At 33.4% G+C, this 16,630-nt stretch overlaps 1 protein-coding gene across 1 annotated transcript; it reads right to left on the bottom strand.

The window, feature by feature from the left end:
- Positions 1-10,037: 10,037 nt before the first annotated feature.
- Positions 10,038-16,377, bottom strand: LOC114320129 (calcium-dependent protein kinase 2). Its single transcript, XM_028267244.2, has 8 exons — positions 15,202-16,377; positions 13,545-13,688; positions 13,259-13,411; positions 12,307-12,422; positions 11,144-11,311; positions 10,930-11,057; positions 10,679-10,778; positions 10,038-10,589 (listed from the first exon to the last, which is right to left on the bottom strand). Exons 1-8 carry the CDS (start codon positions 15,896-15,898, stop codon positions 10,515-10,517), a joined length of 1,581 nt encoding a protein of 526 aa, XP_028123045.2. The 5' UTR covers positions 15,899-16,377; the 3' UTR covers positions 10,038-10,514.
- Positions 16,378-16,630: the final 253 nt, after the last annotated feature.

Raw genomic sequence — 16,630 nt, 5'->3', positions numbered from 1 at the left:
ACTCTGGCTCTGAGGTCGAGCCGAAGATGAAGCTGCTCTCTGCCCTCCTCTCCTCTGCGGGCAAGCTGGAGACTTGTGGCCCAGCTGACCACATTTGTAACAAGTAATGTCTCCCTAACTGCCTCTCCCAGAACCTGAACTCGGCACTGGAAAGGTAGATCTCACAAAAGCTCCTTGGGCCTGCTGAAGGTTAGAACCCCTTTGCCTCCTACCATCCCCCTGGCCATCCTGGCTCCTCTTGGAGCCCCTCATCCTCTCCTCCTCCTCACGCATGATAATCTCCATATGAGCTGCAGCATTCACAAGACGCCCATACTCCCGGATCATGAGCCCGCAACTCTAGTCTTGAGCCCGTGCCTCAACTTCTTCTTAAATTCCAAACAATGGCGTTCCTCAGACGCCACTAACTCAAGAGAAAACCTCAACAAGCTAGTAAAAACGGCCTCAAACTCAGCCACAGGCATACTCAGCTGATTGAGCTGACAAAACTGATCTCTCAACTTCTTCCTGACAGTGGAAGACAAAAACTTCTCCTGGAAGGCGTCAACGAAAGCCTCCCAAGTTTCACCAATACGGCCCCGAACAAACTTCCACCACTGACCCGCGTCTCCCTTCAGTTGGAAGGACGCCAAGGTCACCTTCAAAGCCTCATCTTCGATGCCGAGCATCTCAAACGTCTTAGTCATCTACTCAAGCCATTCATCAGCCTTCAGTGGCTCTTTGGGATCGCCAACAAACTCGTCCGAGTTAGACCGGAAGAACTCCCTTTTTCAGAAAGGAAGGCCCTGCCTCAACTACATGGGCCTGGGCTTGATTCTCAGTCCTGAGAATGCCCATAGATTCCCTCAATGCTGTTGCCATCTCACGGGCTAAGGCGCCCATGGCCTGCTGACCCAATGGCTTGGCTACATTGGCCTGACCAACACCCTCCTGCTGCACTAGAATATTATCCGGTATAGGCACCTCTTGCCTCCTAGGCCTACCCCACCTACCACCACGTCCTCGTCCTGACATCCTAATAAAGGTAACGAAGAACATTAGCACATTCACAAATGTGCCGAAGCTATAACACTCGCGTTCTAATACAATGGACAACAGTAATTCACTCCACGGAAGCAAATAATCACATAAGCACTTACGAATTTCATTTCCGGATAATGACAGTCCTAAGGCGTTGCTAGAGTTCCAGTTAGAAACAACATTGATCAAGTGCTTTTCCAATAGGACTCCCAGAAACCCAAGGATCCAATCAACATCCTAGAAACTAAATCTCATACCAAAGTAGTCACATAAGCATGTTATCAGACAAACACGTAATCTCACACATAAGTCTCTAACAAGCGAGACAAACCCATTATGGTACTAACCACTTCCCGCATACCCAAAGTATTTGAACCCGGTACGCTCTGATACCAAGTTGTAACGCCCTCAAATTAATACATAAAACCCAACATTCTTGACATGCATAGATATAAGAGAAATAAACATCTTTCCATTTATCAGAGTAGTTAAGTACAAAAGTATTACATGTTGACAACAAAAGTAAATGCCCTATGGGCTTCCAACTTTCCAAGCCAACACTTGGGTACAAAAGAGAGTACTAACTCAAATACACTTTAAGCCCTTGGCTTGAATCTACATGTAATATCAAAATAACCAAAATAACCAAAGAGAGTCTTCAACTCCCAGAACCTCCCATGCTATGTCCTTAGAGGTAGCATATGACCTGAACCTGAAAATGATGTCCCATATAGGGTGAGCCAATACCCAGTAGAGATATACTAAACCAAATATGAGAATTAACTAAAACAATAGCATTCGACATATGGTCAACCCTTATAAACCGATTTACCACATAATCCAATTTCATGACACAAAGTCCATGTTTCATTTCATATTTCTTTATTTATACAATTTCAATTCATAATCCTGGCTCAGAACCTGGTCAAACAATTCAATGAGATTATAACTCATATTATAACGCTTCCATACTTCAACAAGTACACATATTTGTTGTACTAATGTCATATTAAAACACTTCCATACTTCACAATAGATACATATATTTGCTGTATCAATGGAGTCCATCCCCTATCTCCTCCCAAACCGTGGAGTACATCCCCTATCTCCTCCCACACAATACAATGTATGTAAACACTTATCATATACAATAATCAATCAATACACATATTTGATGTATTATTCCAACTGTCATATTCAATGACATAACACGTTCGATTAGTTTCAATTTTCCCTAATCAACATACGGTGTCTACAACAATCAAGACTATTCTCTACCGATAGCCCAAAGCAGTTATTTCTAAATAGATAATAAATGCATCAAACTGATATAATCTCAACATTTTCATGGGTGAGTGATTAATTAATCTAACTACACCATTCAATCTCATAATTCCTCAATTTCATTATCCACAACTCAATTTCACATTTCCCCAAATTAATTATTCAATACAATTAGGGTATTTTCTCCCATTTTCCCAACAATAGCCCTAAGGCTCATTTTTCACCCATAATTTATAAACAGCCTCCATTTCAAGTCTATAACACAAATTTGACTCAAACATGGAAAACCCCTTTTTCATAAATTACACAATAAACCCTAACTTTTCCCAAAATTACCCAACGACACCAACTAGTCAAAATGACTAAAATTTATGTTAAAACTCATAAGATGGAGTAAGGTATCCCTACCTCAAAATTAGAAGCCCAAAGGAAAAGATGGAGAGAACTCAAGATGCTCCAAACCAAGAGATTTTCGGATCAAAATGTTACCCTAACCAAGCCCTACACTTTATACAAAGGAACTAGGGTTGGAGACCACTAGAAGTGGATGAAATCTTAGAGAGAGAGAGTGTGTGTAGAGAGAGAGATAGCTGGGGCTAGGGTTTGAATAAAGAAGGAGATGAAAATGTGAAGTGTAATCCCGCTGCTACCAACTGATATATCCTAGGCTCGCTCAAGAGAATGATTGGTCGCTCGAGTGACCAGACACAGATGAACCTCGCTCGAGCGCAGAAAGCCTCGCTCGAGCCAACAATTCGAAGCTTCAGGTCTGCAATCCAGAAGCACGCTCGAGCGACAGAATGCTCGCTCGAGCGAAGAAACCCAAAACATACAACTCGCTCGAGCCAAGAATTACAACTCTCAGGTCCAAACCCAGACGCAGACGCACGCTCGAGCGAAGAAACCCTGGCTCGAGCGAAGGAGCTAAAACACAGAGCTCACTCGAGCGACAAAAACCTCGCTCGAGCGAAGAACCAAAATTCTAGGCAGCAACCATTTGCTCCCAATCACCCCTAACCTGTAACAATTCTACCCAAAACATCCTATAACTTAAATACAAAGTATTGAACGACGGAAACAAGATTGAATAACAACCAACACCACGGAACCCAAGTCCGGAATACTATAATCAATGGATGGAAAACCGGGATCGCTATAAGGTCTGCAAAGCAGCAAAAAGAAGAGTTCTGAATAGTCCGGTGTTCAATCCTTGTGATTGGGTAGAAGGATCTCTTTGGGGGATTCTAGATGTCTAGTCTAACTACTAATTCATAGAACTATTGTATGTTATATTACCCAATTTGTTCTGTGTATGGTTGATTGGCTGATAGAAGATATGGGGGTGTGTGTGTTTTTACTGGGCATTCCAAGCTCATGGCGTGTCATGCCAGGTGATGAAGCAATTTACAATGGTGAAGGTTATTTCGAAGGAAAATAAGATGAAGTGTTGGAGCTGTGGTTCATTTGAAGACTTAGACTAGTTGTTTTTTTTCTTTTTGACTTTTGGTTTGGCAATGTTTTGGTAATCCTGTGATAGAACATAAACGAATTATCTGTAATACTAACTTTGGTTATATATGTATATTAAGATGTTTTGGTTATCTATCTTACTTGTGTTGTATTATTGTACGTATTTAACGGCCTGGAAGTTTGGGTGTTACAAATTTTGTATGAACCATTTATTTTATCACCGTCCATTTTTTTTTATACAAAACTGATATGAACACATGGTTGTCATTTTCTGATCGACTTGATTTATTATAGGGATGATGTACTCGACAAATTCTAAAATATGAACGGTTTTGATGGTCAAAATGGTACCCAAAAGTAAGCCCACAAGACCCAACAACACCTTTCCATTCTGACGGAGGACCGAAGAGAAGCTCACTGCACAGGCTATGTTAAAGAATCAACAATGTTTACATTTTAAGTTAAAAAATTAATTATTTTCCATATGTGTATGTATGAATGTATCAAAATCATGCATTAATGTAATCTTAGGGAAGCAATTTTGAAAATAAATTTGGTATGGTAAACATAAATTAAGTAATTTGAAATGGCAATTATGATGGCATAATTTAAGAGTTTAAATAGAACTCCATGAATTTAATTATGAACTAATTAAAATGTAACTGTAACACCCCCAAAATATAATACAATAATCCACTCCATATGATCTATGAACATAATAAAATAATCCACTTCATTCATCAGAGTTTCTATCACAAAAGGGAATTACATGCATTATATATTCATGAACATTCATTCTGAATCTACGGCATGTAGTTCAAATTAACAATAAAAAAATAAATGCCCTACAGACTTACATTTTTCCAAGATACCACTTGGTTATAACAAAAGAAAGAATCCTAAGCTCTATACAAGTTAAGCCCTTGGCTTGAATAAACATGTAAGCACAAATATAACAAAAATGGAGCCTTCAGCCCTCCATCCTCCCAAGATATGTCCTTGGAGGTGGTATGTCACCAGTACCTGTAAATGTTTTCCCGAGTAGGATGATGGGTTGTTACACATACCAAATATAAAATACTAAACTATACCAAATTCTTTTAGAATAATGGCAAGTCCAGGTATCGATTCACAGGGACAAATGTGAAATTAGAATAATTCAATCGCTAAATTCCTAAATTAATTTTGATTAAAAAGATAAGATTGATTTTATGACTAAACAGGAATTAAATGAAATTGAAGAATTAAATTGACAATTAAAATTAGGGTTTGAGATACTAATTTTCGGAAAAAATCCTAGGGCAAAGAATTCACCACTAACCACATGAATGAGACTTAACATTGGCCAACAATCGTAATTCGATTTGAACTACCCAATATTTCATAACTACAATATTTCACAACTACAAGTTTGAAATATTGATCAAGAGAGTTGTTGCATTCAACGTACAAGCACGAATCATCCTGAGTAGTACGAGGCGTTTGCTCTAAACTATGGTAGCAATACGACCCGTCTCTTGTAGCATGACTCGTCTTGTACTTTGAATACAAGCACAAAGAAAACTAATGTATGGAAAGCATTAAACAATCACAGAGAGTAAAATGCTTGAAGAGATGAAAGAAACAATTATTAAAAACTTCTAAATCATCCATACATCCATTCAAACCAATTCACAATTAAAGCTTATGAAAAATCTTATTACATGGCTAGGGTTTCATCAAAACCCTTGAAAAGATGAGCTTAGCCACTCATGGAGGAATGTGAAGAGGTAGAGGGAGAAGCACCGTCCATGGAATAGCAAGCTTGAGGAAAATCACCCTTTCTCTAACCCTAGCCTCCTCTTTTGGTGAAATAAAATTCGAACCCTAGGTTTGGTTATTTTTCTTTTTTTTATTCTCAGCAAAACAAACCAAAAATTCTGTACATGCGTCCCTAGGTGGGCCGCTCGAGCGGTGGTGGGCTGCACGTGCGGTGAAGCTTGGCCGCACGTGCAGTGGTCTGACTGGCTCGGATTCTTCACTTCTCGCACAGAGGATCTACTTTTGCGCCATTTTTGATTGAATTTTCATATTTCCTGCCAAATCTATACAAGTGCATGAAACATATCATCTTCACCAAATAAATAAAATTGAAAGACTAAAAATATAACTTAAGTGGCCTCAATGTGATATCTTTCGGCCTACATCATAGGGTGAGTTAAAGCCCATAAGAGATAAACTAACACAGTATATGGGGTTTAACTACGATATGAGTGTCAGATAAATGTTCAATACTCATGGTCAACTTACATTCTTTCCATAACCAGTCAATGCTGATATTCATACTTCAACCCATTCTCATTTATTCATTTCAAGTTAATTCATTTCATTCCAAGTCATATGACAAATATACATAATTTTCCAAATGATCCAACTGAGACTACAACTCACTGGTTCTCTATCTACATAACCATCACACAAACACTTCAACCTTGCCATTTTACGAAAATTTCGTTCGCGGGATCGGCACCCATGTATTCACATATATATGTATATGATACAACAGAGGTTGCCATTGCTTTATTTTTATTTATTTTTTAAGCCCCTTTCCAAGTTTTTGAGTTATATGTTTCACTTATTATATAGACAAAACAATTACTTTACATAGAATTTTTGTGTGTTTGTATTCCATATCAATAAAGCAATCTGTCAAAATTTTTTTTTCTCTTTTTGTATATGTTTTTCTTTTTCTTATATTTGAGAAAATTTAATATTTTACAAGTTACAATAGTGCTGAAGTTCAAACAATACTCCTAAGTCACAAGGAGAACAAACAACAATAAATGAGAAAGATAATCGAGAATTACTGGAACTATCAAATATATGGCTTTTATAGAGGAATTAGAAAGTTTTACCATGAGGAAGAAATTTTACTTTGGAAGCACATATAGCCGACGAGTCTTAAAACAATATGTCAATAAGAAACTTATCAAAGACTACTATGTAAAGATGACACTTCTGTTTTTGTTGCCTTTTTCTTTCTTTTCATTTTTTTTTTTAATTTTTTTTTTGTTTTTGTTTTTGTTTTTTTTTTTGTGTGTGTATAACTAGAATCTTGAATCATAAAAATGGTGTGTATGAGATGGAGAGTTTTTCTATTTGAGTGTTCACTGTTGTTAATTGTATTTCAATTTTTTTTGGCACAATTTTTTCTTAGTCTAATAGATATGAGCACACCATTGTTTTTTCTTTCTTGCTAAAGTTTTAGCTTGAGGTCATGTGTGACAAATGGTTAAAACATTAATCTTAGATAATAAATAATAATAATAATAATAATAATAATAACTAAGGACCAAATAAGAAAGACAAAATTACTTATATTAATGTGTGATTTTGGTACATATGAAAAAATAAAAATAAAATATTTATAAGATGTTCAGTCCCTTCCTTTTCTTTTATCTTCTTATATATTATAAGAATGTAGTATGAAACATGAAAGGCTTCTAAACCCTTAATACTAACTCTTAATCACTTTCTTTCCTACTGGTATTCTCTCAAGTCTCCTTTACTAATTTTCCTAATTTCTATTTTTTTAAATAAACGTAAAAAAAAAAATTGATATACAAATAGATAAAGTTAACAAATTTGATCTATCTCGCTTCTGTTAAAATCTTTCGTAATTAACAAATTTGATCCTATATGTTCAGTTAAAATCTTTATTTTATCTCTCAATATCTAATTTTAAATTTTATTTTTTTTAAAGTCTATCTAAACAAATCTAATTTAAAATTTTGATTTTTTTTACTTGAATTTTTATTTTTTTACAATGGCCGCTCGGGCGTAAGACCAAAAATCTAGGCAACACAAAATTTGAAAACTAAGTAACCAACCTGTTCCAAACATAACCACACAACCCAAAGACTAATTTCAAAGGTATACAAGGAAAGAAAGAGGTAGACAACAATATGAAAACATTAAACTCGAGCCCGAAACATCACAACAGTTGGGTAAAAGACCGGGATCGTTGTATTTTTTTATTTAAATGCTTTTTATATTTTATTTTAATTTTTATTTATGGAATTTTATTATATTTAAAATTTATATAGATAATTAATTAATGATTTTAAATGATAAAATATTAAGTTCAACTTGAAGATAAACTTTAAAAAGATTAAGCCGAAATATATGGGAATTCTACAACAAACTCACATAAGATAAATGTAGATCGTTATAAAATTTATCATATTTTTGGAATTTATATCTCAATCTTAATCTTTTTTATTTAAATATTTTTTTTATCTTTTATTTGAATTTTTATTTTTCAATTCAAATCTAAATAGTTATATTTTTTTTTTGTATATATTTTTATCTCTATTTTTTTTTTGTTGTTCATATATAAATAATTATCTTTTTATTTTAAATTTTTTTTTATTTTAATATTTTTTAATTGTTTATATATAAATAGTTAACTTTTTATTTTTAAAATTAATTGACTCGTAATATTTTTTATTTAGTTATTTTTTCGTCTTTTATTTGGCTCTTTATATTATTGGTTGAAATTTGAATAGTTATCTTTTTATTTTACTTTTTTATATTTTTATCTCTACTTCTTTATTGTTCATATCTAAATATTTGTTGTTTATATCTAAGTAGTTATCATTTTATTTAAATATGTATAATATTTTCGGTTTTTGAGATTTAGATAATTGACATATGATTAAAAATTAGGAAAAGTGGGAGGGGAGACATGAGAGGTGACACATAGAAAAGAGAATTCGTAAGAGTTTAGTATTAAGAGTTTGGAGAATTCTTATACTCCAATACAAATTTATCATCTTTTTGGGATTTATATCTCAATTTTAATATTTTTTTATTTAAATGCTTTTTATATTTTATTTAATTTTTATTTATGGAATTTTATTATATTTAAAATTTATATGGATAATTAATTAATGATTTTGAAAAATAAAATAATAAGGTCAACTTGAATATAAACTTTAAAAAGATTAAGCTGAAATATATGAGAATTCTACAACGAACTTACATAAGATAAATATAGATCGTTATAAAATTTATCATATTTTTGTAATTTATATCTCAAACTTAATCTTTTTTATTTAAATATTTTTTTTATCTTTTATTTGAATTTTTATTTTTCAATTCAAATCTAAATAGTTATATTTTTTTTGTATATATTTTAATCTCTATTTTTTTTTGTTCATATATAAATAATTATCTTTTTATTTTAAAAATTATTTGACTTTTTTTTTATTTAAATATTTTTTAATTGTTTATATATAAATAGTTAACTTTTTATTTTTAAAATTAATTGACTTGTAATTTTTTTATTTAGTTATTTTTTAGTCTTTTATTTGGCTCTTTATATTATTGGTTGAAATTTGAATAGTTATCTTTTTATTTTATTTTTTTATATTTTTATCTCTACTTCTTTGTTGTTCATATCTAAATATTTGTTGTTTATATCTAAATAGTCATCATTTTATTTAAATATATGTAATCCTTTTGACTTTTGAGATTTAGATAATTGACATATAATTAAAAATTAAGAAAAGTGAGAGGGGGGACTTAAGCAGTGATACATAGAAAAGAGAATTTGTAAGAGTTTAGTATTAAGAGTTTGGCAAAATTTTATACTCCAAATACATTTGCTCATATATATAATATAGAGAGATATAGATTGCTTATTTGATGGCATTATAGGGAGTAGGAGGTATAATGTGTTTGATCCTGTTTTTGTGCCTTACATAAAATTTATACAAAATCTATAGAGAATGAGAAAATTACCAATAAGTTTAAACACAAAAATCAAACATAAGCACGCAAAATATATTTGATTGGACAACTCTTCGTCCCCATTTTTTAGAAGTAGATCTCTATTACTTAATTTAGATACATCTAAAACTCAAAAAATAATAATAACAATAACTAAAAACTGAAGAGAAAAAAAAAAAAAAAAAAAAAAAAAAAAAAAAAAAAAAAAAAGGGCTAGCATATTTCTATGTTTTTTTTTTTTTTTTTTTTTAAAAAATATTTTTTCACATATATTTTTCTTTTTAGTTTTTGGGTGCATTCAGATTAAGTCAATTTTTTTTTTTTTTTTTTAAAGATTAATGTATGTATATATGATTTATTAAAGATAACAAAACTCAAAAAATAAGAAGTGAAAAATTAGTTTTTGAAAACCAAAACAATCAAGTTATAAGTCCCACCTCAATATGAATCCAAACAACTAATAAGCCTTTCTCTTCCTTCACTCCCTTCTCTACACTCAATAATACCTCTTTTTCAAATTCAAACACAAAGATCTACATTCACTTGGCAGAAATCAGAACATGATCTTGACTGTTCACATTCTTACCAAGTCCTACTTTCATGTCCATAAAACTACTCATCAAAATACATCAATATCAAAACTCAACTTATTTTTCTCACAGCATGACCATTCATATCCGTCATAAAAAGATCCACAAGCAGGTCGAGATTGAAACCGGACACACAAACAAAAAAAACAAAAAACAAAAAACAAAAAGCAAAACACAAAACACAAAAAAACATTGAAAAAAGAGAGTCAATAAAGAAACTAGATATGCACAACACTGCACTTCAACCCCAGGCAATCAAAATCAAAAAGCGTCTCCTATGCCCGCTGCCGAGGTTCAGAAGAAGTCAAGATATGACTCGTGGTTAAACATTTTTTAACCTGACAACTCTTTAATACCTTGAGAAGATCATCGATGAAACTAAAAGAGCGTGTTGCCTTGTTGAGTTCCGCTTCTCATCATTGTGCAAAATTCTTCATAGTTGATTCTCCCATCCTACGAAGTTCGAAAGAATCAGCACGGAATCAATAAAAACATATGATCCTGCAAGAGGGTTTGAAATGTCTAGGCTCGAAACAACTTACATTGTCCGTATCAACCTCTGATATTATTTCCCTTATGGTGTCATCATCGCCCATTCCATACTCCTTCATAGCACTTTCCAATTCATCTCTTGTAATAAAGCTGTCATGACATTTCATGATCAAACCAACAATTCTTCTCATAGAATTCATGAGTTAAAAACTATATAGAGAGCAGGCAATACGATTACATCTCCACAATGCAGAGACAATATATTACTATTATTATCAACATGGAAAATTTATGGACTCACCCGCTGTTATCCTTGTCAAAATACTGAAATGCCTTAAATAGATGCTCATCTCTTTCTAATTTGTGTCTATGCATTGTTGCAGTGATAAATTCGATGTAGTCAATTGTTCCGTTTCCATCCACATCAGCCTGCAGTGTAGGACAATATATATAGTTATATTTACGAAAATATTCAAGATGCAAATAAGTCTAATTCTTGTAGATTTAAAACTTACAGCTTCCATGAGTTGCTTTACTTCAACCTCAGACAACTTTGACCCAAGCCGGGCCAATCCTGTCTTTAATTCCTCATAGGTGATAGTGCCACTCTTGTCTGTGTCCATGTTTGTGAACATTGCTTTAAGACCTTTGATGTCTTCTTCAGATAGATTTTCCGCAATGACCTAGAAGTATTTTTAAAAGCCACCAAGACCCAAAACATTGAATATAAAACCTTCTTCATGCAATTTAAAATAATTTTTAAAAAAAATTCTTAGTAATTTTGTTGGATCGATAGAGAGGGGCGACTTCTATAAACTACACAATGTGTAATCTAAGCTTTCAAAGGGACTTCATCTTAATTAGTTGCGCGAAATGGGGCCAAGAGCAGGAGTGGGGCAAGGGAGTGAGGGCATATTCAAGTTTCTAAAGATTGGAAGCATCTAAGAGCGTGTATATACTTTAAATATTAAATATATTCTAACAATTATTTGTTTTTTATTTAGTTGTAATTATCATATATGTGCTAAAATATGGATTATTATTTGAGATTAGTGCCAACTACAAATTGTTTTTGTTGAGTGCAAATAAATAGGGGACCTCCCTATAGCTTTAGAGAAAATGCAACATGCCCCACAATTTTGGCATAATTACACCGACCTTCCTTTTAGCAAGACTAAAGCATCTAGAACTAATACAAATGGTATGAAAATACGAGGATAAATATAGAAAAATATACATTTTAATTTACAAGCAAATAATAAAATCATTTTTCCATCCATAGGACTAATGAATTGTTGATGAAAAGGGGGCAAAGTATTATGTGAATTAAAACTTATGAGAAACCAATGTAATAATGCCAAAAATTGTGGGACTTGATGTATGTTTTCTAAACCTCATGGGAGGTCAGCATAATCTCTCCAAATAAATATATATAAATAAATAAGTTCGAGTTGCTTTTTTTTTGCTACTTTTAGATTTGTATATTTGAGAGGTTTTATCTCAATTAGAAGCGAATTTCTAACAGGTTTCTTAATTAAGAGTGCAAAATTGCGTTTCTGAGTAAGAAACGTCATCTGAGTAGGAGTTTCCTGGTACCAAGGGCTTCATATCACAATTTTCCAAACCTGCCGTTTTACATTTACTTATTTTAGAATGAGCAGAAAATATAACTGCGAACCTTCAACGCAAGTTGTTTCATCTTATTCATTGCCCTGAATTGCTTCATTCTAGAGAGCACCGCACTGTCTATTGGCTTGTCAGATGCATCTCCATCTTCCCGAATCCATGGGTGCACTTAATCAACAACAATGAAGTATACATTAAATGTTAGTCATACACAAACATTTAGAACATTTATAGCAAACTTAGTATTGGAAACCAACCTATGAACTTAGTATTGGAAACCAACCCATGAACAAGTGAAGCTATGTCAATTAATTTATTCATGGTTGATATCCAACTGATATTACAAGAATACTATAATACTGCATTTTTTCATCATAAGCTCTCCAAGATTTCAAATTTCAGAATTTGGTGAGTTGTCGAATTCAAAAGCAATATGAGCCATGTGATGAAATACTCAACCAATTGGCACTTAGCTCTCCCTCTGTTGAATCATTTCATCAGCACGAAATACATCGTCAAACTAACCAAAAATACATTATCAAGGACACGGGGCGACCACTTTTTGCACTATGCTAAAAGTTAGGTGTGTACCCAATTTTCTTCCTTCCGAACACACATTAATGTGTACTAATTGAGCGTTTTTTTTTTTTTTTTTTTTTTTTTTAATAAGGAGATGACAGTCAAAATACTAAGACACAAACTATTTTGAGAAATAAAAATATAGAATTGTTGCTTCCAATACAAAATACCAAGACATTAACAAAACTTCTTTCTTTTTTATTTATTTATTTATTTAACCACCTAAGCCAAAGATGTTTTGAAGCATGTTACGTTTTCAAACCAAGCTTGAACAATCTATTGCTCGACTTGGCTTGTTTACAGCCTAGGGCTAGCCCAGAGTAAGTGTTGAACTTGGACCTCTAATTTAATTTTAGAGCCTTAAACCGTGCAGGAAAAAAAATATATATATATATATATATATATCATATTAAGGAGTACCATACCAAGAACTTTTGCAGCAGTAATCCTCTTTCTGGGGTCCTTTGTCAGAATCTTCCGCACAAGGTCTTTGGCACTGTTTGATATAGATGGCCAAGGTGGGCTTACAAAGTCAAGTTCCCCTTGCAGAATGGCATCAAATATACCCTTCTCAGTTTCTGCAACACAAATCCAGTGAAATAAATATCTTAGTCCATATTTTATCCCAAGTCATAAAAAGAAAATAAAAAATAAAAAATAAAAAATTGCCAATAACAAGAAAATACACGATAATAGCATTGTCGTCTTTACCAGCCCAAAATGGGGGTACACCACTGAGTAGAATATACAAAATAACTCCTGCACTCCAAACGTCTATTTCCTTTCCATAACTATGCCGCAAGACTTCAGGAGCGACATAGTAAGCACTACCCACTATGTCTTTGTACACCTTTCCTGACATTAGTTTTAAAAAAAAAAAGTCAATGATCATTAATTTTCATATAGATATTGCACATGACTACATGCTAGAGAAAGCAGTATTACTCAAAGTCAAGTGGACAAAAGGATATCACAAAATGAAAATGACAACCAGTGGAAGCCAGTAGGCACTGTACATAGATGACATGTCCTTATATACAAATCCTCATTAGAAGTTCATAGTAAGTGAAGAAACTGAGTGCTCCTCACTGCTTTAAACAACAAAGGTACACATGAAAAAGAAGGCCGGATTTCTCTGTGAAATAAATTAAAAAGTCATTCTCCATGGGAACGAACAATTTGATGGTATGCTTCCTAGTGCCATTGCAAGGGAGAACTTTGGATTTGAAAGGAAGAAAGTTGAAAAGGTTATTCATATGGTCATGTTGTAAACCTTAGCTTCACAATATACCAACCAAATGGCAAAGATGGTCGGGTGCTCCGATTAAAGTCCAGTTCATATTAATCAAGAAAAGCACAATACAGAGCTTTGCTGGTTGTCTTAGTTACAACCATTTTTTAAGACAGGCTTACAGCTCTAAAAACAGAATTCATAAATTTGTGTGTGTTCAAACTTACCATATCAGGAAAAGCTCATATAACTAAAGACGGGCAAAACATCAAAATAAGAAAAAAATTGATGCATAGATCTAATACGATTCAACCTAATGCTCTATGTATTGTGTTTTTTATATTTTAGGTCCACGAACATGACAAACTAAGCTGTGTTATGTTCAAGCTTAACTCATTTATTAATAGTTTGCTACAAATTGTCACATCACTTCTCTATTTTTCTGTACATCTCTTCGTAAAAAGCCAAAGAGAGGCCTCGTTTGGGAATAGGCTTTTTTAGTAATTTTTTGGCTTTTTGGCTAAAATATGATGTAAAAAAAATAGTATGTTTGGGATGACTTTTTGATTTTTTACGAAAAGATGTGCAAAAAGTAGAGAGAAAAGAGAATCTTTGACTTTTTGATATAAGTTGTTGGTTTTTTGATTTTTTTAACGACTTTTTGACTAAAATCACCACTTGCCAAACGACCCTAAATAAGCAAACCCCAAAGACAATAAATGAGCTCAAAAGTAAATCTCAAGCCCAGATCATTTACATAATGAATGAACAAAACGTGCTTGTCAACAAGCTGAACACAAGCAGTTCATGAGCATCTCAGATCATTAGCAACCCTAGCTAAGTGCGCATGCTATTATTGAGTGGTATTATATTTCAGTGTTAGACACCAAATTCCATGTTATTATGCATCAGAAAAACTTTAAAATTTGTATAATTGAGGGTTCTCAATAGTGTATGCTTATGCAAGATGCACATTGCAAATACTAACCAAACCATTCAAATGTCTCTTGAATTATCCAGTTTTTTATCAAACAGATACTATTCTAATAGCTGGAGAATAAACACATTAAACTTGAAAATTCTCAAACTGAAATTCATACAATTACAACACACACAAAAGAAAAACAAGAAATTTACCCTCTTCGATGAACACTGACAGCCCGAAATCAGTAGCCTTCAACATAGCTCCCTCATCCTTGCTTGACAACAAGAAGTTCTCTGGTTTGAGATCCCTATGCATCACCCCCATAAAATGGCAAACGTGAACCACATTCACAATTGCCCTACAAATCCCAGCAGCCGCTCTCTCAGAATACTGTCCCTGAGCAATAATCCTATCGAAAAGCTCGCCGCCAGCGCAGAGCTCCATCACCACATGTACCGATTGCCTATCCTCATAAGCACCCCTAAATTCCACAATGTTTGGCTGCCCACTCAAATGCTGCATTATCTGAACCTCTCTCTTCACATCATCTCTGTCATTCTTGGTTCTAAGTTTTCTCTTCAAGATTGACTTACAAGCATAGCTATGCCCAGTTGAATTCTCAGTACAAAGATAGGTTACCCCAAATTGACCCCTACCCAGTTCTTTTCCTAAAGTGTAGTGTGCTTTAATGTCTTCAAATGGCTTATCAAGTATCGTATCTATCTGTGATTTGTGAACATGCCTGGTGGGTGGTGGTGGTGTAGGCTTCAATGGTGAGGGGATCTGCGGCGGCGGCTGTGGCGGAGGCTGGTGGTAGGTTTGTGGATGGAGCTGGCTGTACTCAGTAGAGGGTTTTCCACCATTAAAGCCTGGTTCTGAAACCTTTTCCTTGCTGCAACAACCACCCATTTCTGCAACCTATCTCTTCAACAAAACCCAGATCAGGAAAACCGTATAGACAGTTGATTTTCTTGGAGAAGTCACAGATTCATGAACTGGGAAGAACAGACCCAAAATAAAGGAATATAACTGTAGCGCAGAAGATGACAAGAGAAAGGAAACAAAAGATAAGAAATGGCGAGGGGGTAAAAAAGAGAAGAGAACAACAAGATTGCTGATTGACGCAAAACCCAGATCAATTGAGTGATTGATGAGTATGAAATTATGAAATTTTGAAATTTTGGAGGATAAAGAAATAATTTACTCAATTTACTTAGGACTATTGTCTGTTGAGTGTTGACTCTTGAAGCTCAATGCTTCAGGTTTACAGCTGATGGTTTTTACCAGCTAAGGCCCTGTTTGGATTGCATGTAGATGGTAGTTGGTAAGATGGGTGGTTGAGTGGGGTGGCCAAGGCCGATGACGCGCCCACCTCAATCAATATTTTTAGAGTTTTAAAATAAATATTTATAGAGTCAGAAGTATTTAAAATTATTTAAATAAGTATATTTTTTAATTTTTTATAAAAATATATACAAAAAAATAAAAAAGTGATAAAACCTAAATAAGTGTACTTATATATTACATGACAAATAAGTTCAGTTAAAATTTCCTACTCATTTCCTAACTCCGCCTTGCTCATTTATAGAATATTAGTTATAATTTTATATTATTTTAATTATTAAATAAAGTAGAAAAATT

This window comes from Camellia sinensis, chromosome 9 (genome assembly GCF_055761805.1).
Source record: "Camellia sinensis isolate YWXY chromosome 9, ASM5576180v1, whole genome shotgun sequence".
Classification (NCBI taxonomy): Eukaryota; Viridiplantae; Streptophyta; class Magnoliopsida; order Ericales; family Theaceae; genus Camellia; species Camellia sinensis.
This window is presented reverse-complemented; position numbering and strand designations above follow the sequence as displayed.